The 23471-nt window shown below is 44.9% G+C and overlaps 1 protein-coding gene across 4 annotated transcripts in view; it reads left to right on the plus strand.

Moving 5' to 3' along the window:
• Window positions 1–23471, plus strand: part of EPS15L1 (epidermal growth factor receptor pathway substrate 15 like 1) — a 425390-nt gene that overhangs the window by 192261 nt on the left and 209658 nt on the right. For 3 of the 4 annotated variants that reach the window (XM_030218157.1, XM_030218156.1, XM_030218159.1), the window contains exon 12: window positions 4284–4346. The exons of the other annotated variant lie outside the window; for it this stretch is intronic. In XM_030218157.1, coding sequence (XP_030074017.1) covers window positions 4284–4346 — 63 coding nt within the window. The remainder of the gene's footprint in view (window positions 1–4283; window positions 4347–23471) is intronic. 4 annotated transcript variants of the gene reach the window in all.

Genomic DNA, 23471 nt, shown 5'->3' on the forward strand with positions numbered 1-23471 from the left:
TCTGTCTTCAGGCAATCTTTGAGATTTAGAATTTCACAAGTCTTTAACTAACTTCTCTGAATCTTCTCTGAAAAGCAGTTTTTCCTGAGAGAGTAGCCTGCCCATCTGAGGTTTAGAGGTGGAATTTGCTGACCAATTTCTTAACCATAGAAGATGTCTCACAGGAAAACTACTGCTTTATTTCTTGCTGAAACCCTAATAAGGTCTCATCATAAGGCATCTGATGCATATGCAGGTCCTGCTTCTAAACACCCTGCGTCAACGAGAGACTGTGACCAATCTTCTCCCACAAGACCATGGTTTTGCTGAACCCAGTGAAGGCATGCTCTCAAGACAAAATGAATGAGAGTCCTCTGCTCCACTGTCTAACTGCTCTCCAACTGTGCCAGGAGCCCCTTGTCACCAGTGCACCACAGAAGCTGTAGAGTATGACTGCAGCCATCAGTTGAAAACTGCAGAGTACCCTTGTAGGCAAGGATCACAGTCTCTTGTTCTCAGCCTCCATCTGCCTGTGTTGGCATGCACATCCCTAACTTTAGGCGCAATCAAGTATGCCATGTAAAAAACTGGTGTAAATGGTCATGACTAAAGTTGGAAGTTGTGTGCATAAGTGATGATATTCTATAATTTATGTATGCTACTGCAAAACATGTCCCTGATCTACCCATGTACATTCCCCCTGTGTAGTTGTGTGCTATAGCATTTAGGCACTAAGAGGTAGATGCACTAAACGTTTTTCATCGTTAAATGAGCCCTCAGGGAAGAATTTCCTATCCTTTCCATGCACTTAAGCCTATTTTCCGACGACAGTAGCAGCTAACGAAAACGGAATGGAGATGAGCAATTAGTGTGAAAACCCCATTGAAACGACATGCACTAACCTTTTCCGATTGCCTTTACGCAGGAAAAAGGCAGGAAAAAGTGTTAAGTGAAAAAATAAACAAACTTTGAGCCAATCCCAGCGCATTAGCAGAGCTAAAAGCGCTGTGATTGGTCCAAAGGACCTCAGAAAACACATAAAAAAATAAAATAAAAAAAGGATTGGGAGGGGGCAAGGGCGCTCATCAGGAGCGTCCTGTACGGACGGCCCCCCCCCCCCCCGCTGCTCCCCACTTTCCGCCGCTCCCCCCACCCCGAAAAAGCAAACTTCTAGAAGCCCCTGCCCCCTCCCTTCCTCACTACTCTCTCACCTCAGCTCCGCCTCCCGACATCCTCCGTCCGTGCCCCGCCCCCTTTTGGGGTCGTCGCCGCCATTCCCCTCCTCCATCGGGCCCCCCTTCCTCTTACCGGGCCCGTGCAGCGCCTCTCTCCTCTGTCCGAAGGCGCTGCACGGGCAAGAAGAAAGCTGAATCAGCTGATGCCTGCCTTCGCGATGGCGCGTCTTTCTCCTGCTGCGCCCGCCCCTGTCTGACGTCAGTAACCTACGTAGGTTACCGACGTCAGAAAGGGGCGGGCCCAGCAGGAGAAAGACGCGCCATCGAAGCTGGGCAAAGGCAGGCATCAGGCTTTCTTCTTGCCCGTGCAGCGCCTTCGGACAGAGGAGAGAGGCGCTGCACGGGCCCGGTAAGAGGGAGGGGGGCCCGATGGAGGAGGGGAATGGCGGCGACGACCCCAAAAGGGGGCGGGGCACGGACGGAGGATGTCGGGAGGCGGAGCTGAGGTGAGAGAGTAGTGAGGAAGGGAGGGGGGCAGTGGCTGCTTGAATTTTGCTTTTTCGGGGTGGGGGGAGCAGCGGGGGGGGGGGGGGGGGCAAGGCCGTCCGTACAGGACGCTCCTGATGAGCGCCCTTGCCCCCTCCCGATCCTATTTTTATTTTGATTTGGGAGCCATGTGCTTGTGTTTTGACTGTTTGTGGCATGCGCAGAGCAGCTAACATAACGCTTGGCTGCTCTGCGCATGATTTGGGGGCCGATTAACGATGTGTATTGTGATTCTTTGATACATTGTACGTTTCAATACCGATCTCAGCATGTGTGCCTTTTTTTTTTGGTGCATTTTTCGTTATTTTAAAATCGTTAGGGACTTTAACGATTTAGATTTTTTTACGTTTGGTTGCTGCATCTGCCTCTAAGTTTGTAGAGTAGTGCTTAAGTGTAGTTAGATGCAGAGCTACAAATTAGTTCCAATTAGCACCAATTAACCCCACTTAAGGGCTGTTGGTGATTAAGGCTAATTGATGTTTAATTTAACAATTAAGTTTAGGTGCACAACTAGTACTATTCTATAACTTGTGTGACCAAATTTACATGCTTGTCAGAAATTTGGGTACACAACTTTATAGAATCTGTGGCTTGTGCCTACCATCTTCTGAAATTTGAAACTTTATAATTTAATTTGGAATGCATGCTGCCTTTTTCCAAATGCCTTGGATTCAAGTTGAATTGCAATAGTTATAGACCTGAAACACAAAAAGACAAACATTCAACTTTCAAATAAAATACAAGGTCCATTTATGAAAACATCTCAAAATATATAAATTCTAGACACATCATATTTGCATGTAAATGTCTTCATAACCACCTTCCTTCCTTTAATTCCATAAGCGTATAAACTCAACAAAAGCCTTAAATATAACAGTCCTCACCGTGTGTTCCCTAGAAGGAAGTTGTCTGATAAAATTTGAATTTAGATCTTAGGTTTAGAATTAGTCACTAGTGCTGAAATCCTCTGTGCTTTTGCAGGCTCTGGGGTTTCTCTATTTCTAATGCTGAATGTAGTGTCTACAGTTGTGAATGGCTTTTGGAAAGCTGAGTTTGTCATTACAATTGCCTCCTGTGCCACATCCAGCCAGAAGCTGTGCAGCATGTTTCTCACATCCATTATCTGTGCCAGACGACTGGCTTCAGGTACCCTCTCACAACCTGCCTGTAGGAGCAGCTTGCACACTGTCTTCTGCATGCAGAAAGGGAATGGGACTTGATATACCCCTTTCTGTGTTTTTTTGCAACTACAGTCAAATCACTTTACATATTATATACAGATACTTATTTGTACTCAAGGGGCAATGGAGGGTTAAGTGACTTGCCCAGTCACAAGGAGCTGCAGTGGGAATCAAACCCAGTTTCACAGGCAGTGCCCGACAAATTAACAATAAAAATAGGTTTTACACACATTAAAAGGTATCTAGTATCATAATATATACAGGGCCGGATTTACCTTTAGGCAGACATCTAGTATAATGTATTCAGGGCCAGATTTACCTGTAGGCAGACTATGTATCTAGGGGTGTCTTCTCGCTGAAGCAAGCTGCGTGCCTTTAAGAAGGGATAGATCTAAGAAGGGAGAGGGTTTCCTGAAGGAAGAGCTGATAGTCACATCTTTGGAGGTGGCTTCTCTTTTTTGCCCTGTTCCTGCAGCTTCTTGGGAGGCCTCAAATTCTGAGCCTGAGGGAAATTTTAAAGGTATTGCATAATATGATGCATATTTCCAACTGACTGATGTTAATCATACTCTATCATTGTCTTAAAGTATTCACTATAAAGGTCAGATGCTTGGGATTCTTGTTCATGTAGCTTGTCTGATTTTGACATCCTTTGTGCTCGTCTTCCTGTTTGAAGTAGAGGAGTAGCTTAGTGGTTAGTGCAGCAGACTTTGATAGTAGGGAACTGGGTTTAATTCCCACTGCAGCTCCTTGTGACTCTGGCTGGGCAAGTCACTTAACCCTCTATTGCCCCAGGTACAAATAAGTACCTGTATATAATATATAAACTGCATTGAATGTAGTTGCAAAAACCACAGAAAAGATTTTGTAGTCTGTGTTCTGTGGTAAGAGTGGACCACAAACCTAAGTGTGTCATCCCTCCTTAATAGACATTGCAGGACAACAGCTAAATCCCCTGACTGACAGTATCTGTTACTCAACTGCCAATCACTCACTTCTTTCTCAAGCATTTACAGGAATTGCATCCCCAATATTGCCCATATGGCTATCCAATCATCTACAATGTTTAATTTGAAAAGTGATGTTTCTGGTGAACACTACAATATGTTAACAAAAAGAAGAATCAAAAGGATCTGCCCCTGACATTTATAGCAACATCATGCACAGATCAAACGTCACACCACTGGGACAAAATGTTCAAAATCTTTTAAAGTCAGCTTCACAACTTGCTAGAATTTTATGGAAGAAACCCTTACTTGAAGTCAGTGGTTAAACAGTATTCTCCAGGACTGCAAAGCTAGCATGTTGCTTCCTTTTAAGAATGTACTTTTTTAAACAACTGATTTTACAGGATTTCTGTATTGTGAGTCTCTCTTATCTGCTCTGCCTTTGGTTTCCTTAGACTCTGTCGGGTTACTTAACATCTGTAGGAAGTGAAATTACAGCACTAACAGAAAGGCGGCGTGTGAGTAATCAGTTTTCCCCAGGAATGCTAATGGGTATTTTTATGCAATAAAGCAGCATTTAGTGTAACAAGAATTTTTGCAAATTTGTGTATGCATCTTGTCTTTATTTTTCAAACATCAGGGTTGTAGCTTTTGCCTACCGTAATGACAAAATCTCATCACTGCAAGTGTTCTAGTTCTGGCTGTTCACTTCATAGCTTATATGCTTGCGGGGGAAAATGTTCCACATTTTTATCCAGCATATACTATGCACTGTTTTTAAGATATTTGCAAATCATTTAATAGTACTTAATCATTCATCCAATGGAAAAATTAAGTTAATTTCTTACAACTATTTACAGTGGGGGAAATAAGTATTTGATCCCTTGCTGATTTTGTAAGTTTGCCCACTGACAAAGACATGAGCAGCCCATAATTGAAGGGTAGGTTATTGGTAACAGTGAGAGATAGCACATAACAAATTAAATCCGGAAAATCACATTGTGGAAAGTATATGAATTTATTTGCATTCTGCAGAGGGAAATAAGTATTTAATCCCTCTGGCAAACAAGACCTAATACTTCTTGGCAAAACCCTTGTTGGCAAGCACAGCGGTCAGACGTCTTCTGTAGTTGATGATGAGGTTTGCACACATGTCAGGAGGAATTTTGGTCCACTCCTCTTTGCAGATCATCTCTAAATCATTAAGAGTTCTGGGCTGTCGCTTGGCAACTCGCAGCTTCAGCTCCCTCCATAAGTTTTCAATGGGATTAAGGTCTGGTGACTGGCTAGGCCACTCCATGACCCTAATGTGCTTCTTCCTGAGCCACTCCTTTGTTGCCTTGGCTGTATGTTTTGGGTCATTGTCGTGCTGGAAGACCCAGCCACGACCCATTTTTAAGGCCCTGGCGGAGGGAAGGAGGTTGTCACTCAGAATTGTACGGTACATGGCCCCATCCATTCTCCCATTGATGCGGTGAAGTAGTCCTGTGCCCTTAGCAGAGAAACACCCCCAAAACATAACATTTCCACCTCCATGCTTGACAGTGGGGACGGTGTTCTTTGGGTCATAGGCAGCATTTCTCTTCCTCCAAACACGGCGAGTTGAGTTCATGCCAAAGAGCTCAATTTTTGTCTCATCTGACCACAGCACCTTCTCCCAATCACTCTCGGCATCATCCAGGTGTTCACTGGCAAACTTCAGACGGGCCGTCACATGTGCCTTCCGGAGCAGGGGGACCTTGCGGGCATTGCAGGATTGCAATCCGTTATGTCGTAATGTGTTACCAATGGTTTTCGTGGTGACAGTGGTCCCAGCTGCCTTGAGATCATTGACAAGTTCCCCCCTTGTAGTTGTAGGCTGATTTCTAACCTTCCTCATGATCAAGGATACCCCACGAGGTGAGATTTTGCGTGGAGCCCCAGATCTTTGTCGATTGACAGTCATTTTGTACTTCTTCCATTTTCTTACTATGGCACCAACAGTTGTCTCCTTCTCGCCCAGCGTCTTACTGATGGTTTTGTAGCCCATTCCAGCCTTGTGCAGGTGTATGATCTTGTCCCTGACATCCTTAGACAGCTCCTTGCTCTTGGCCATTTTGTAGAGGTTAGAGTCTGACTGATTCACTGAGTCTGTGGACAGGTGTCTTTCATACAGGTGACCATTGCCGACAGCTGTCTGTCATGCAGGTAACGAGTTGATTTGGAGCATCTACCTGGTCTGTAGGGGCCAGATCTCTTACTGGTTGGTGGGGGATCAAATACTTATTTCCCTCTGCAGAATGCAAATAAATTCATATACTTTTCACAATGTGATTTTCCGGATTTAATTTGTGATGTGCTATCTCTCACTGTTACCAATAACCTACCCTTCAATTATGGGCTGCTCATGTCTTTGTCAGTGGGCAAACTTACAAAATCAGCAAGGGATCAAATACTTATTTCCCCCACTGTAATTCTTCCTGTGGAACAGCTGTGCTTACGTGGGGTGTCAGAAATGAATGAAAAACATACTCCTGATCACGTCCAGCTCCCCTTCATCCTTCTCTCTCCTTTTCCATCTTCTCTTCTCTCTCTGTTTCCATGTCTGAACAAGGGAACCTATGTGGTTTCAAACTCATGCTACAACATCTTGATTTTTGGGTTTTTAAAAGGTATCAAAACCTCCTAATCCTATGGTCCTGATTTACTAGGAGGACAATTTTAAAGGTTATTACAGCATAAACGGTTTATGCCTAGAAATGGCTTATGTTCTATGCAGGTTCAAGAAATGTGTGCGTAATAGCCATGTCACGTATACTTATACCCTTATAAAGCAGAGTTGGGACAGAATTTGGATTTATAAATACTTTTAGATTTTTAAAAGTGTGCACATTAATTTTTCTGAAATATTTGTGCATAGTAATTAGCAAGTATGTGTTTGTAGGGTAGTTTTCAAAAGGAAAGTATACAAATACTTTCCCTTTGAAAATTAGTATAAGTTATGCACATACCTGTACAAATTAGGTGGTTGGTTATAAAATTACTCTCTAAGCTTTCTTCAAGCACATAAAATGGGAGAAAAAGTTTGTAAATCAGGTTGTGTGTGTGTTTCTATTCCTGATTCATCCACTGAATCACACATGCCTCTCCATTTGTGACTCCCCTCCTTGCTCCAAACAGCTGTTCTCTGGGGTGTGTTGCTGTTTGTTTTGTACATACAGTAAGGATTTTGTATTGCACATGAATTTTGGAAACACTGCCTGGTGTAAGGTGTATTCTTGTAATTTTTTCAGTTAGTTATAGAAACTGGTGAACAGTTGGTGCAGTAATCAAACCCTGGTGTAACAATTTCTTGTTTTCTTTACCCTACCGTAGGAGCTGAGTAGTTAGCTTTTGCCTCATCTTTGCAGCTAGCTAAAGGAGTGAGGGCTACTGTACTTTTTGCTTTGACACAATAAATGGGTTGGTCTGTGGTTTCTAATAATTATCACAATTTGCATTGGAGATCACAGTTCCTTTCTGTGCTTTGTGGTTCATAATGATCAATGATTTTATTTAGAAAAGAAGCAAAGAGCTAAGTGGAGAGCTAGTCCAGAATTGGGGCTCTGGCTCCTGTAGTCTTGCTTTCTGATTGGATAGAATGGCGTAAAAGTGTGAAGGAAAAGGAAATGCTCAGTATTTTTAGCAGCTGATCTGTTCTCTTTCAAAAGGTCCAAGAAGAGCTGTCTCATGCCTCAGTCGCAGTGGTGTGCTGGTAAATGTTTAACTGGCTCTCTCCCCGGTCCACCTCTGCGTCCCCCCCCCCCCCCACGTCCACCTCTGCGCCCTCCCCCCGTCCACCTCTGTGCCCCCTCAAAATTGCAGAGCTGGCTATAGCAGGGGGAGAGAGCCTTGGGGGGTCAATGCATTACTCTGGCCAGGAAAAAAAAATTTAAATGATCCCAGGTTCCAATCTAATTCATGTTTAATGTGCAATAAAATGCCATAAATAAATATAAACTTTTAATGTTGAGCACCTGATTCTCAAAGTGGACATATTCCAAACACTATAATGAAAATAAAATGATTTTTTCTATCTTTGTTGTCTGGTGACTTTGTTTTTGTGATCATGCTGGCCCAGTATCCGATTCTGCTGCTATCTGACCTCTTAACTCCATTTCCAGGGCTTCCTTTCCATTTATTTCTTTGCTTTCCGCCTTTCTTCTTAATTTCTTGCCCTACATCCGTAAGTAAAAGCTGGGTTCTCCGCAGACTTGACTGTCCAGTGGATGCAGCATCTGCCTGTTTTCTTCATCCATGTGCAGTTTTTCTCCCTTTTCCCTCATCTCATCTCCTTCCTCACTCTTCCCTCCCCTCCATCCATGTCCAGCATTTCTTCTCTCTCCCTTCCCTCTCCTCCATCCATGTCCAGCAACCCTCCTCTCCCCTCCTCCATCCATCCATGTCCAGCAAACCTCCCCCCATCCACTCCCTGCCCTCCCCTCCATCCACCCATGTCCAGCAACTCTCCTGCTCCCTCCCCTCCATCCACCCATGTCCAGCAACTCTCCTGCCCCCTCCCCTCCATCCACCTATGTCCAGCAACTCTCCTGCCCCCTCGTCCCCATCTACCTATGTCCAGCAACTCTCCTCTCCCCTGCCCCCCTCCATCCATACCCAGCGATTCTCTTCTCTCCCCTGCCCCCCCTCCAGCCATCCATACCCAGCGATTCTCTTCTCTCCCCTGCCCCCCTCCAGCCATCCATACCCACTGATTCTCTTCTCTCCCCTGCCCCCCTCCAGCCATCCTTACCCAGTGAGTTCTTTTCTCTCCCCTGCCCTCCCCTCCAGCCATCCATACCCAGCAAGTTCTCTTCTCCCCCCTGCCCCCCCCTCTAGCCATCCATACCCAGCGAGTTCTCTTCTCCCCCCTGCCCCCCCAGCCATCCATACCCAGCGTCTTCTCTCCCCTGCCCCCCTCCAGCCATCCATACTCAGCGAGTTCTCTTCTCTCCACTGCCCCCCCCCCAGCCATCCATACCCAGCGAGTTCTCTTCTCTCCCCTGCCCCCCTCCAGCCATCCATACTCAGCGAGTTCTCTTCTCTCCACTGCCCCCCCTCCAGCCATCCATACCCAGCGAGTTCTCTTCTCTCCCCTGCCCCCCCTCCAGCCATCCATACCCAGCGATTCTCTTCTCTCCCCGCCCTCCCCTCCCGCTCCCATCCATTTCCAGCGATTCTCCTTTGCCCCCATCCTCCCCTCCCATTCATATCCACCTACCCGCCCTCTTCTCCCCCCAACATCCCCCTTTTTCTTCCTGCCACAGTTGGTTTAAATCTTTTTTTATTACCTCCGTCGAAGCGGCCGCGTCATTGAAAGCCCAGCCCATCTCTAGCCTTCCCTTCATGAGTTCGTTCCCTCAGAGTCCCGCCCTCACGGAAAGAGGAAATTATGTCAGAAGGTGGGACTCTGAGGGAATGAACTCACGAAGGGAAGGCTAGAGACGGGCAGGGCTTTTAATGACATGGCCGCTTCGACGGAGGTAATAAAAACGATTTCAAGCCCCCCCCCCCCCCCCCAGGGCGGTGCAGGCAAACGAGGGCAGTGGTGGGAGGTGAGGTAAACGGGGTAAGCATGGCTTGTGGCGCCCTCCTGCCATGCTTACCTCGTTTACTGGAGCCGGCTCGTCCTGCAGAACAACCGGCTTGCAAGATCTTAAAAAATTTAACAACTGGCTCTTGCGAGCCGGTGCAAGCCGGCTCCAGCACACCACTGCCTCAGTGGCATCACAATCTGCAGAGACTCTAGTTTCCATTTAGGACCTGTACAGCTGCTTAGAATACTGTCCTCATTAAAATAGTACAATGGGAGGGGGGTTGTTTTCATTTTAACTTTTTTCTTGAAATTTTTTTGTCATTTTAAAATACAATTAAGGCAATATTAACATACAATATTAATATTAAGAAATAGTTCAGTGTTTAACAAGACTAGCTCAATATTTTGAAAATAGGGAGGACATTTTCAACCCTTCTTCCCTTCCCCCTATGTTTTTAAAGAATCATTCTTTGCAAGTAGACACCCATTTACCCACAGAAAATTCCAAATTTTAATCATAAAATGTGCTCAGAAAATCTTGAAGCCCATTGGTTCTTTTTGTTCTGGGTTATCCTAGTTACACATAAAAGCTAGGAAAACAAGAGTTGCATACCTGTAATAGGTGTTCTCTGTGGACAACAGGATCTTTCAGCCATGTGAGTGGGTGGCATCACATGTTGACGGATCCAACTGGAGTGGATCCCTTAGCACAGAAACCTCTAGAAAGATTTCTCAATAAGCACATGTATTCCCTCTTACTGGTCCTCACCAAATGTAACAAATCCCATCAGTTCATAATATAACGATGATGATGACGACATGGTATTTATAGTCCACCATCTCCTAATGAAATTGGTTCAAAGTGGATTACAAACAATAGAAAAAGAAACAATCTCAGTATTAGAAAGAAAATCGATAAAACTCAGAAAAAAGGTAAGTTTTTAGCTTTTTTTGAAAAGTCAAATAAGTGGGCGTAGTTTTAATCCCTAAGGGCAATGAATTCCAGTTCTTGATCACCTGATATATAAAAGAGAACTGTAAAGAATTTTCTATATTTCATTCTTAACCGAGAAGGAAAATGAAGAAGGTGAAGCAAGAAAACAAAGGTGAAGCAGGAAATGGAAATAATTTAGTTATATATTCTGGGCAGCATCCTTTAAAAGGTTTATAGACCCAGCAGGCTAATTTATAAGAAATACAAGCCTTAACTGGCAGCCAATGCAGGCTCAACAAGCAAGATGTGTCGTGATCCGATCTTTTTTTTAATCCATTGCAATAATCTAGGTAAGATAGAACTACAGACTGAGCTAAAATAGAAAAATGCTTTTCCACAAACAAAGTGAGTATTTCTAAATTGATGCAGCTTAGAAAAAAGTGGTCTGAACGACCCCGATAAAAGCACCCCGATAACTCTTGGAACTTTGTCTACTTTCAGTGTCAAATTATTTGCTAGAATCAAATCGGTTGCAACAAGGGAATCTAAATGGTTGAACCATAAGACTTTAGTTTTATACTTATTTAACTTGAAACCATGTGCTAAGCTAAGTTCAGATGTTCAGTCCTGGATGGAGGCGGGCTTAGCCTGTCTGATGACCACTGTGTATGTCATTCTTAGTGGTTCAGCCACAGGCATGTCATTGATGCTCTCCGCGAGGCATCAGTTCTGGCTTCGGGCGTGGGTGGCAGTTGCCACTTCCAAGGCCTACGTGGTTGGGTTACCCCTTTGAGGCACATTTCTCTTTGGGAATGGCCCCAGCAATTTGGTTCAGGAGCTGGGTGAACGGGCCCCAGCATCTTCCAGAAGACGCTCCTTGTCCCTCTGCTCGCCTTGCGGACTCGGCAGGTACCCTGTTTCATTACGACTCCCTGTGTAGGTCTGATCGTCAGAGCTTTGACCAGAGGGCTCAGTCTCGGGCTCGGCAATCTTTCTGCCGGGGACGGAGAGTTGGCAGGGCACTCAGAGTGCATGGCTGCTGTTTCCCGGCAATCCCAATGTAGCCAGGCCTGCTGGTCCATCCGGCCCTACAGGGGGCCGCTTCAGGCCTTTCGGGACTTGTGGTCTACCTTTTCTGCAGCTCTGGCGCTGGTTATTCTGGGTGATGGCTTCCAGTTGGAGTTCTCCCAGCTGGTAGCTCCTGTCTTCTTACAGTCTCATTGTCGGGTGGTGGTGGTGGGGGGGGGGGGGGGGGGGGGGTTCTGGCAGCTCAGGGCAGAAGCTCGGTTGAGGTGCTTCTGGCACTTCGGGCCATTGTTCCCGTCCCTCCCGCTGAGTGCGGTCTGGTCGGTTCCCCTCCTATTTTGGAGTTCCCAGGAAGACGGGAGCAGTGCAATCCAATCTGGATCTCAAGGGGCCCACCGGTGTTTGTTTTCGGATGGTGACCCCAAGGTGTGCTCCCATCCGTTCAGAGCGAGAGTTCTCTCTGCTCTTGAGACCAGGAAGGTGTAATTACCTTCCCCTCTGCAAGCTGCTTCTGCAGTCCTTTTTCAGTTCCGGTCCCGGCCTTTTGTCCTCCCCTCGGGCCCGGGAACCTTTTTCCTAGGTCGTGCGCATAGCAGTTTTTCTGTTGAGATGGAGGTTTCGTTTCCTCTTGCATTTGGATAGCTGGCTAGTCTGGGTCCTCTTGCACAGCTGGCTAGTCCGGGCCCCCTCTTGTCAAGCCTGTGTGGAGGCCCCTTCAACAATGGTTCGCCTCCTGTTTTGTTTTCCTTTCTGGTTTAGGTGGTCTTTTGGTTTCCCTGTAAGCTTGAGTGTTTCTTACGAGGGCGGCACTTTCTTACCGCATGGGACTCTTTGCTCCTGCTTCGTTCCCAGCTTCCAGCCTGGGATTTCGTGCAGGTCCTCAGTTCTGTGTCAGCGGCCCTGGAAGTGGTACCTTACACTCTGATGCGGCAAATTCATAGGGCCCTGTTCAGCCACTGGTCTCCAGTTTCAGAGGGTTACAGCTTTCAGCTTCCTTGCCCCTGGCGGTCAGACAGAGCTGAGGTGGTTGCGGCTTCCCCAGTCCTTGGCCCTAGGGAGGCCGTCCCCGCTCCTGCCTTGGGAAGTGGGGTTTATGGAGGACAGTTTCTTGGGCTGGGGTCCCCTGGCACAAGACTCTTGGTCTCCAGTAGAGGCACATTGGCCTCTTTCCTCTGGAGCTGTGAGTGGTGTTCTAAGCTCTGGAGGCTTTTGCCCCATTGTTGGGAATGCTTTGGTGTGGGCCTTTTTGGACATTGCTATGGCTCTGGCCTCTTCTACTAGTTAGGGGGGGGGGACTCCTAGCACTTGGCTGGCATGGGAGCCCAGTTGGTTTTTGGCCGTGGCAAAGACGCCTGTTGTGCCTTTCAACTGTTTGAGGGATTCCTCACATGGGGACCGACCTTCTTAGCAGGCACGCTCCGACTTCCAGCAAGTGGGAGCTGTTGGTCAGCCGTTACAGCTTGTGATTTGTTGATGGGGCTTAGTTCTCTTGGCCTATTCCTATGTCACGGTTCCTCGGTTCTTCAGCCATCGCAGGGAAGATGGGTCTAGATGCCCTGCTGTGTTTGTGTCTGAGCGAGGGACTCCCATACGCTTTCCCCCCTGCCGAAGTTAGGCCGGGAGTGGGGGAGAGTGGTAGTCCTATGGGATACAGTTCCCCTGTTCTCCAGCCTGTACATGGCTCCAGTGTTATGCAGATCTCATGAAGCTCCTAGTTGTGGAGCTACTGCGATTACCTCAGTTTCAAGGTTTCTTCTGTCAGGGCCTGGTGGTCATGGAGGATTCTTCTCCCTTTGGTCTTTCGGCCTGGCCCTTGAGAGGGCTCTGCTGAGGAAGGATTAGTAGATTCAGTCGTGGCTTCTCTGCTGCAGGCTCTTCTTCCTTGGCGCCGGCCAGTTATTTGCTTCCTCCCTGGGCCATTTCCTGGTATTTTTGCAGGAGGGAGTATCGAGGGCTAGCGCTGGGATCCTTGTGGGTTTCAGTGGCAGCCCTGGCTTGCTTACAGGGTTGTTGGCAGAGCTTTAGCGGCTCATATGGTTGTGATTAGTTTTCAGAGAGGTGTGGGTCGCTTACGCTGCCCTTCAAATGCCTTTTCCGAATGGAATTTTATGTTAGATGATCCTGACAGATCTCGCGTAGAACTCGGTGCTATTGGGGTGCTTGAGGCGGGGGTCTTGTTTTGGGCAGTTTTGTCCTTCTTGCCCGAGTGCTTGTTGGTTTTTATGTAGTCGGCTATATACCTCTCGCAGGGCTCTCTTGCATTTTTCGAGGCTCTCGATATCTTCTGCCTTTCGTGTAGACCTTTTGGGCAGTTTGGTAAACAGCAGTTGGGTCTCTTGGCATCCAAGACTTCCTTTGCCTGGTGGGTGAAGGTGGCCGTGGTCTCGGCCTGTATTCTGGGAGGCTATTCTCGGGTTGGAAGGCACACAATCCTGGGCGTGTGTCTATCTTGGGCAGAGGCTTCGTTGTCTTCTCCGATGGATTTTTGTAGGGCAGAGGCGTGGGCTTCTCTGCTTGCCTTCAGTAAGCATGATGGTATAGCGGGGGCCACGCAGGCATCGGGTGCATTTGGGACGTTGGTTCTGTGTGTGGCAGGTTCAGCTTCCCACCCTCGTGGGGATAGCTTTTGAACATCCCACACGTTCTTGAATAGTGGGATTGAACGTAATGGAAGGAAAAATTAGGACTTACCTGATAATTTTCTTTCCATTAGTTCTTCACACTGTTCCATGAGCCCTCCCATGGTTGGACACCCTCATTGGTGGCTCTATGCACTGTCTTGTATCCTGTTTTCCAGGGGCCTTGTCTTTGAATGCTTCTTGGGGCTGGATGTGTTGGTTGCTGACTATGCTCCTGATTGGGGGTTCTTCTTCCTTGCTTGAGGACTGATACTGAGGAGCTGAGCTGCTAGCAGGGAGCTGTGCAGTGGTGTTCAGTTCTGTATTTTTTATCTCCACCTGCTGGTCGATGGACATAACTACCACTCATCCTGGAATAGTGTGAAGAACTAATGGAAAGAAAATTATAAGGTAAGTCCTAATTTCTCCTTTACCTTTATGAGATGTAAGAGGGGCAATGTCAGTCCAAAAATCTGTCAGCAGGACGTACAGCAATATTAGATTGATTTTGAAAATCAACAGTAGAATTGAGCTCAGGTGAAATAGTATTTCTCTCAATTTTTTCTAAAAAATAAATAAGTAGCTAAAGTGTCTGCTGATGGACTAGGGGGTAAAGTATTTTGATTTAAATAAGAAGTTGTCATTTTGCAAAATTTCCGCAACAGTGGAGACTCCAAAGCTCTGGTTGCATAAAATATCTTTAACTGGACTTATCACATATAGTTAGTCTTTTAGTTCAAAGTATTGATGGTGGAGAGTTGAAGCATCTCAAGGAAAGGAGGTTAACACCACTTGTGCAAAAATTGCATCTGAATTACTTGGCAGATCCAGACAGTAATGTTTGACAAATGTATGAATTGTGGACCAGGTCGCTGCTTTACATGTGTCTTGTGTTGAGGCTTGCTGCAAATGAGCTTTTGTTGTAGCCATTGAACAAAGACCGTGTGCTGTAATTTTATCTGGCTAAAGGCTTGCTTCTTTATAGCAGCAGGTTATGCAGTCTGAAATCCAAGTAGATAAAGTTTGTTTTGTGACTGGAGCTTGATGATGATGATTCGTGTTGTACTACTACTACTATTTAGCATTTCTATAGCGCTACAAGGCGTACGCAGCGCTGCACAAACATAGAAGAAAGACAGTCCCTGCTCAAAGAGCTTACAATCTAATAGACAAAAAATAAAGTAATCAAATCAATTAATGTGTACAGGAAGGAGGAGAGGAGGGTAGGTGGAGGCGAGTGGTTACAAGTGATTACGAGTCAAAAGCAATGTTAAAGAGGTGGGCTTTCAGTCTAGATTTAAAGGTGGCCAAGGATGGGGCAAGACGTAGGGGCTCAGGAAGTTTATTCCAGGCGTAGGGTGCAGCGAGACAGAAGGCGCGAAGTCTGGAGTTGGCAGTAGTGGAGAAGGGAACAGATAAGAAGAATTTATCCATGGAGCGGAGTGCACTGAGACAGCCTGTTGGTAGAAGCTGGTCTCTCTAGATAACACTGGAATATCCTTTTGCAGTCCAGGTTAAGCATACAGTGGTCACCCTTGTTAACATGCAGGGTAGGGTAGAAAGCTGGTAGGATTATAGGCTGATTTATGTGAAAGTCAAGTACTACTTTGGGTGAGAATTTTGGATGAGTGCAAAGTAAATCCTTATTCAGAATCTGTGTGTATGGAGGATAGTAGGGCCCTGGATCTCTGGGCAGAAGGGTGATTGAAAATTCTCACTTGGAAGATGGTATTCTTAAGAAGATGTTGAGCAGTTCAGATAGTGCAGATGGAAGACTCAACTGAGTGAGATTGGGCTCTCAGGAAGGGTCTCAGACTGGCTCTGTGGATTTTTTTGACTTTAAGATCATATAAGGTGAAGTTTCATGGAGTATTTTTTTTTGTTACATTTGTACCCCGCGCTTTCCCACTCATGGCAGGCTCAATGCGGCTTACATGGGGCAATGGAGGGTTAAGTGACTTGACCAGAGTCACAAGGAGCTGCCTGTGCCTGAAGTGGGAATCGAACTCAGTTCCTCAGTTCCCCAGGACCAAAGTCCACCACCCTAACCACTAGGCCACTCCTCCCAGTGGTGTCCTGGCTGAGAGGTGCCTTGGGGCTCACCTCTTTCACCCACGCTGATCAATTTACTGATGCATTCTCTGGGTGACAAATTAACTAATGCAGGTTATAAGACCTTTATTTAGGCAGATATTGCAGTGTTTCTTCCTGTATTGTCAACTCCAGATGAAACTTCCACTAGGATTACAAATTGTCTAAGTCTTCTAGAAAATTGGATCTAAGATCACTCTTTAAAACTGAACAGAGAAAAGACAAAATTTTTGCTATTGGGCTAGCCAAGTGATATCTGGAATGATAATATATTAAAACTTAGTTTTCCATATTTTAAATTTTAGTCTAGTCTGAAGATATTGGGTGTCATAACTAGAACTAAATGTACAGATAAACTCTGTGGGCTTCCCCTGTTTAGAGGCCAACCAAAACTGTTTCAGCCGAAACTGTCTAACCACTTTCTGCTGAAACTGCTGCCGAAACTTACCTGGTTTCGACCGAAACTGAAACTAAAGTTTGGTTGTGTGAATGTGAACTGATAAGGCCCACTGGGGATTGTCAGAGCTTGCAGTTGGTAGCTCTCTGCTAAACCCACAGGAGGCCTCCAGTCCCAGGAACTGCAAGCACAGGCTGACGACTGGGAGAGTCGTTTTATCAAAGATTTCTGCTATTTTTCTGGGTAGTAAGCCCTTAGTACGTAAGGCAGGCCTATGAAAGACTGAATCCTCACAGGCAGACAAGAGGCGGCTGCAGGCAGCCAGGCAAAGACAAAGCCCAGAGGGCAATAGGATCTAATCCCACAGGTAGCAACACTGGAACTGGAACACGAGGACACAAGGAAGTCAAACAGAACATGGGCCACAAAGCCAAGCTGGAACCCATGCACATAGAAAGTCAAACAGAACAGAAGCCCACATGCATGGGCCACAAGGCCGAACTGGTCTGGAACCCATGCACATAGAAAATCAAACAGAACGGGAGCCCGCTCAGATGGGCCGAAAGGCCGAACTGGAACCCGTGCACATAGGAAGCAAGGCTAAGTACTGGAACCCGCACACATGAGCAGCAAGATCCTGCCCTGGAAGCTACACAGACAATAGCAAGGTGAAACAAGGCTGAAACCTACTCACACAAGCAGCGGACAGCGGCACAGAAATCCAAACATACAAGCAAGGCAAAACAAGGCTGGAGCCCACTTACACAAGCAGCGGACAACTGCACAGGAACTCACTCAAGCAGCGGACAACTGCACAGGAACTCACACAAGCAGCGGACAACTGCACAGGAACCCACGCACACGAGGCAAAGCAAACAAGGCTGAAACCCATTCACACAAGCAATAAGGCAAATACTGGAACCTACTCACACAAGGCAAAGCAAAAAAAAAAAAGGGAAACCCACTCAAAACAAGCAGCAGACGGCTGCGCTGGAACTCACACAAGCAGCAGACAGCTGCACGGGAACCTACTCACACAAGCAGCAAACAGCTGCGCAGGAACCCTCTCACACGAGCAGCAGACGGCTTCGCAGGAACCCACTCACACGAGCAGCAGACGGCTGCGCGGGAACCCACTTGCAAACGATGCAAGGGCAAGGCAGGAACCCTTTCTCTTAAGCAGCAGGAAAGGCGTCTCAGGACCCGCACACAGCAGGTAAGAGCGTCTAGGAGAAAGTCTGGTGGAATTAAATCTCCTGTCCCGGAGGAACAAATGATGTCGAGGGTGCTGGAGGGTCAGGCAGCCCCGAGCTTGCAACGAGTTCCTCCTGTCACAGCAGCGTGACCTGACTCCAGAAATCAGCACTGTGCTGGCACTGCCAACGCGGGTCGGCAGAGTCACGGTAAGACTATGGTACTTCTCAACAAGTCTGGCATGTTTAGGTTCCCAAGTTAGTGCAGATGTAGTTAAATATCCTCTGAGGCAGGACCTTTGTGAGAATGTGTAAAAAAAATAAATAAAAATCATGACTACTGGCAGTAACAAGAAAAAGTAGCATTGCAATGTTTCCCATTTTGTATTTAATTAAAGAACAAGCATGATGTAGAAACCCAATTGTTTCTTTACTCTTGAATGGCTCTCGCCATGATGGATTATTGTAAGCCACATTGAGCCTGTAAATGGGTGGGAAAATGTGGGATACAAATGCAACAAATAAATAAATTCTTACTAAAATACAGTAAAGGAGCCCAGACACTGGTCTAAACACTACGGCCATGATACCAGCCTGATGCACAATCCAGAATTAAAAAGCACATTGATATTATTGAATGTGAGGACTATATGCTCTGAAAATCTACAATAAAGAGCAATACATTTCTTAAAATATATAAACATAATTTCATTGTAATATCATGTCCCTGCTAACACTATAAGCTAACCAGTACTTGTGTTTGAAAACAATCACTACAAATTCCTCTCTCATAGAATCTAGCTTCTGCACGCCACAAGTTTCATTAAAATGCTGCATCTTCATCATACCCAACAGAGCCTGGAAATTCTTTAGGATCAGCCAAATAGTATCCAAATCAGGAAAAGAAAAAGGTGGAGTGACAGCTGATGTCATGTCTCCACAGAGAGGCTAATTCATAAGGAGTTTATCCAAATTTACAGGCTTAAGTTTCTGCTAAACGTTTGTATCAAAAGCATTTATTTTGGAGCACACTATTTACCATAAAACTGCTATGCAAGATCATAACTGCTTTACTTACAATTGCATTACACGCACACAAAACAAAGAATGCAAAGAGTAGCCTCCCCCACCAGACTACCTTACAATCCCTGGTGGTCTAGTGGTGTAGTCAGGGCAGGAATTATCCCCAGTCGCTCTTACCCATGTCAGCTCTACTCTCAAAATGGCTGCTGTAACCTCTTGCGGCAGTGTCCAAGATTGCCACTAGAGGTAATGACAGCCGTTTTGAGAGCAGAGCCAGCATAGGCAGCAGCGACGGGAGAACGCTTCTGCCCTGACTACACCCATGGAATGCCAGAGATTGTAAGATAAGACTGAGGTAGGCCCCTACTGGTGGGCAGGGGGGAAAGGCAACTCCTCTTCAGATGGGAGGTGAGAGGGAGAGATAAACAGGACAAAGCACAAATTTTTGGCTTCCACTGAACTGAAACCGTGGCTGTAGCCTTTTGGCTGAAACTGAAACCAGGCAGAAAAAGGATTTTGGGCCCGTTTCAGCTCCATAACCGAAATTCAATTGGCCTATGGTACCACTGATATCATGCAAGAGGGACTGTTAGTGCTGTGATAATCCAGACTTTAGTACTTAGGTGGCTTAGTGTGAGTCTGCACTGATGATGTGCACTGCCCATAATGCTCATTGGGTTGATGCATCAATGAGGCAGAGAGAGGAGAGACTGGGTTCACAGGCACCAGGTCATCAGATGGATTCACAGGAGGAAGCAACTTATTAGTTGCGCTGTCTCTGTCAGTTTTCTTGGTCTTCATGCTGTTTTTTCCCCTGGATTTTGATTTATTCTTAGTTATATTAGGCTGTGCTGGGGACTGTGTTATGCATGGCATCTGTGTCTTTGGTTGGTCCTGTAGATATTGGTGCTTTGCCCTGATGCCATTGTTACACCAAAGTTTTGAAAATAAGCCCCTGAAGCAAGCAAGTGTGCTGAAACATGTTGTGTATATGTGGTGTGATGGACAATGTATGTGGTGGCACACTTGGACTTTTTGGCAACCCACCACTTTTTATATGCTTTCATTTTAATGTACGAACAGTGGGTCCAAAAAAGAATTCCTCTCACAAATGGTGTTTCCTAAACAAGGTCTTTATTCACATCAAATCAATAAAAACAATTTGATGTGAATAAAGACCTTGTTTAGGAAACACCATTTGTGAGAGGACTTCTTTTTTAGATCCACTGTTCGTTTATTTGACTCTCATTTCTTCTGTGGAGAGATCACCTTCTGTAGGTATTTGCTTCATTTTAATGTATTCATATGTTTGATGTAATTGCTCAGAAAAAGAATTTAGGTTTCATCATCGATATGTTGAAACCTTCTGCTCAATGTGCAGCAGCAGCTGTTAGGAATTAAGAAAGGAATGGAGATCTGTATCACTCCATGTTGTATCTGTACCACTCCATGTAACCGCATCTCAAATACTGTGCACAATTCTGGTTACCTCATCTCAAAAAAGATATACTGGTATTAGAAAAGGCACAGAGAAGGTCAGCGAAAATGATAGAGGATAGGATGTCTTCCCTTTGAGGAAAAGCTAAAGAGGCTAGGGCTCTTCAGCTTGGAGAAGTGAAGGCTGAAGGGAGATATGATAGAGGTCTATAAAATCCTGAGTGGAGTAGAAAGGGTAGATGTGAATCTCTTATTTACTAAAATTACAAGTGCTAGGGGGCACGCAATGAAGCTACTATGTAGAACATTAAGGGCAAATCGGAGAAAATATTTCTTCACTCAATGTGTAAACTCTGGAATTTGGTGCCAGAGACTGGTAAAAACAGTTAGCATAGCAGTGTTTAAAAAGGTTTGGATTCCGTAAACCATTATTAAAGTAGACTTGGGAAAATCCACTGCTTGTTCCTGAGATAAGCAGTATGAAATCTGTTTTTTACTCTTTTGAGAACTTCCTAGGTACTTGTGACCTGAATCGACCAACGTTCAAAATGGGATATTGGGCTTGACGGGTCTCGGTCTATCCCAGTATGGCAATGCTTATTTACTTATGTTTGATCACTGACATCTGTCTTGCAATTCACAGTTGCTTTGATTTTATTTTGTCTTAGTTTTCTTAGGCAGTTTATCTTTTTTTTTTTTTTTAAAGAAGAAATCTCTTGAGTTTTAATTCTGTTTTCACCTGAGGTGATACCTGGCACAAACTGGGCAATTGCTCACTTCATTTTTTTTTCTTTTTTTTTTACATTTGTACTCCGCGCTTTCCCACTCATGGCAGGCTCAATGCGGCTTACATGGGGCAATGGAGGGTTAAGTGACTTGCCCAGAGTCACAAGGAGCTGCCTGTGCCTGAAGTGGGAATCGAACTCAGTTCCCCAGGACCAAAGTCTACCACCCTAACCACTAGGCCACTCCTCCACTTCATGAGAAGCTCGCATATAATGAATATATTTGCCCGACATGGCAAAACAGATATTAATAAAGTCAAATTCAGCGAGGGAAGATGACTAATTTTCTCTCAAAAATTGAACTGACGAAGGGAATGCACTGCATAGTCTTGCTTCAAATTGTGGAAAAAATGTAACTGATGGGATTTATTACAGTTGGTGAGGTATAGTAAGTAGGAATACCTCCACAGGCGCAAACATCTTTCTAGAGGTTTCTATGCTAAGAAATCCACATTGGCTGGCTCTATTAATGTGTGACCTCACCCTCGTGTGTGGCTAAAAGGTTCATGCATCTCAGTACTGGACTAACCAAATCATAAGGCAGCTTTAACAGTGCTTTATGACATCACAAAGTGCTGAAGATCTCGCAGATTAAAACAAATTTAAGTGAAACAGTTTGCAGCCATGTGGCTGTCTCACAGTTAGTTGTTCCTGTTTATGGGAAATGTATTGCAATAAGGCAGGTTACAGCTTGCAGTATAATGTATATCAAGTACAAAATAAACAATAACTAATTCTTAGTGTGGGGATTCCCTTTATATAAACTTTTGTAGTATCCCAAACACTATCAAATTTATTTCATTCATAGATAGTAATTACTCCCACAGTGAAGCAGTAATATTATATCATTGGCAACACATTAATCTGTTTATAAACAGGGATCTTCAGAGTTTTTGAAACATACTCCATCCGGGAATACCATCTCAATGTTATCATGGTGCTGTTCACATCGTCGTTGATCTACCCATATATCTCATGTATTGTAACATTTTTTCCAATTTTTTTTCAAACTTTTCTATGTTCTCCTTACTAATCGTCTTTCAAATTCATTTCAAAATTTAGCATTCAAGAATAACATTTAACTGAACTTAAGCGACTTCAAGCAGCGATTTTTTTTTACCCGACTTGAACCTCTCAAACATCTGTTCACATAAAATTACTCTGTGCTGAACAGCATTCCTCACCGTGGTTGTTAGTACTTCTGTTATGATTGCCCTGTACCATTGTAGTCTCATGCATGTGCTTATATGCTTCAGAAAGAAAGTTTGAGTTTTGCAAGTTCACTGCGGTGTTTATATAGCAAAAGCTATTAAGGGGTTTATTTACCAAATACCTGTATTTAGTGCTGAGCTTGCATTAAGGCAAAATTCACGTGTTTTTATGTAACTGATAAAGGGGTTTTTGTTTTTTTCCAATAATATGGAATTTTACATTGTATTTTAAATAAGCTGATTCAACCTCAAAATTATATTAATCAGCTAATTTTCATGTAATGTGGTTTTCGTTCTGTTAAACCATCTGTCAATGCCACTAATGATATGAAACATTGCTACACTTCCAGAAGCGTGTAGTTAAAAGGGTTAGCACTGTAGTACTCTACTGTGCCATTCACTAGAAGGTGTATTGACTACTCTGAATAACAAGCTAAATGTGCTATCATAATGCAAATATCCGTGTTTTAGTAAGTATGTCCCAAAGTTTATGTGTGGATATAGCATGGGTATATAAGATGCTGGCAAAAATTGTGATTTCTTGGCTGAAGGAAGCAAGGAGTGGACTGCCCCCAAAGTATGTTCACTTCCTTTTAGTTTGGACTTCGCTGACAAAACTGCCCCTGTTAAGCAGGAGTTTCAAATAGAAAGCTGTACCCTCTGTATATGCTGTATGCACGTCTCAAATATTATTCCAAATATAAATGCTCCCTTTTCATTAATTAGAAAGTTTTATTGCCAAGTCACTACAATTGAAAATTCTTCAAGTTTATGGAAGCAGGAAAGCTTATGGTGCTAGTTCCTAACCCTAGTTCTGATTGAACTGGAAATCCAAAAGAGCAGGAAGGAATTGTTGGGCCCCATCTCCTAACTCCATTCCCTTAAATAAAACTTACGTGTTTGAGTAGAAGACACTGCTGCTTTAAACACTTATTTGAGTTTCATTTTTAGAGATCCTTGGACATCCTTTTGTGTCTTCATGCCACGGTGCCACCATTTTATGTTGAAATCTTTTTATTGAGGCTTAATAACAATACAACAGTAAGCATACAGTAGTCAATCTTAGCAATCCCGCTCCCCAGTCCTACAAACAAACCCATAATTTGGTCAATACATTGCTGGAACTGAGTCCAGAACCTTAGTCCTTAGAACGCCAAGCCCACACCAAACTATGCTCTCACCCGCCCCCAGCTGAACCACCCACCCCTGCCCGAGGTCCTCAAAGCACAGGAACCACCTATTAAATCATGGAAAACTTATTTAAGACTTGGCTACAAGCTCTAGAAGATAGCCGTTGGAGATATGCTCCCCACACCTCAAGAAACCTCTTTTGTCGCTTGGGTGAAAAATGGTCCCCTTGAGATTCCCAAAATA

The sequence above is a fragment of the Microcaecilia unicolor genome, chromosome 11 (genome assembly GCF_901765095.1).
Source record: "Microcaecilia unicolor chromosome 11, aMicUni1.1, whole genome shotgun sequence".
NCBI classification, from domain to species: domain Eukaryota; kingdom Metazoa; phylum Chordata; class Amphibia; order Gymnophiona; family Siphonopidae; genus Microcaecilia; species Microcaecilia unicolor.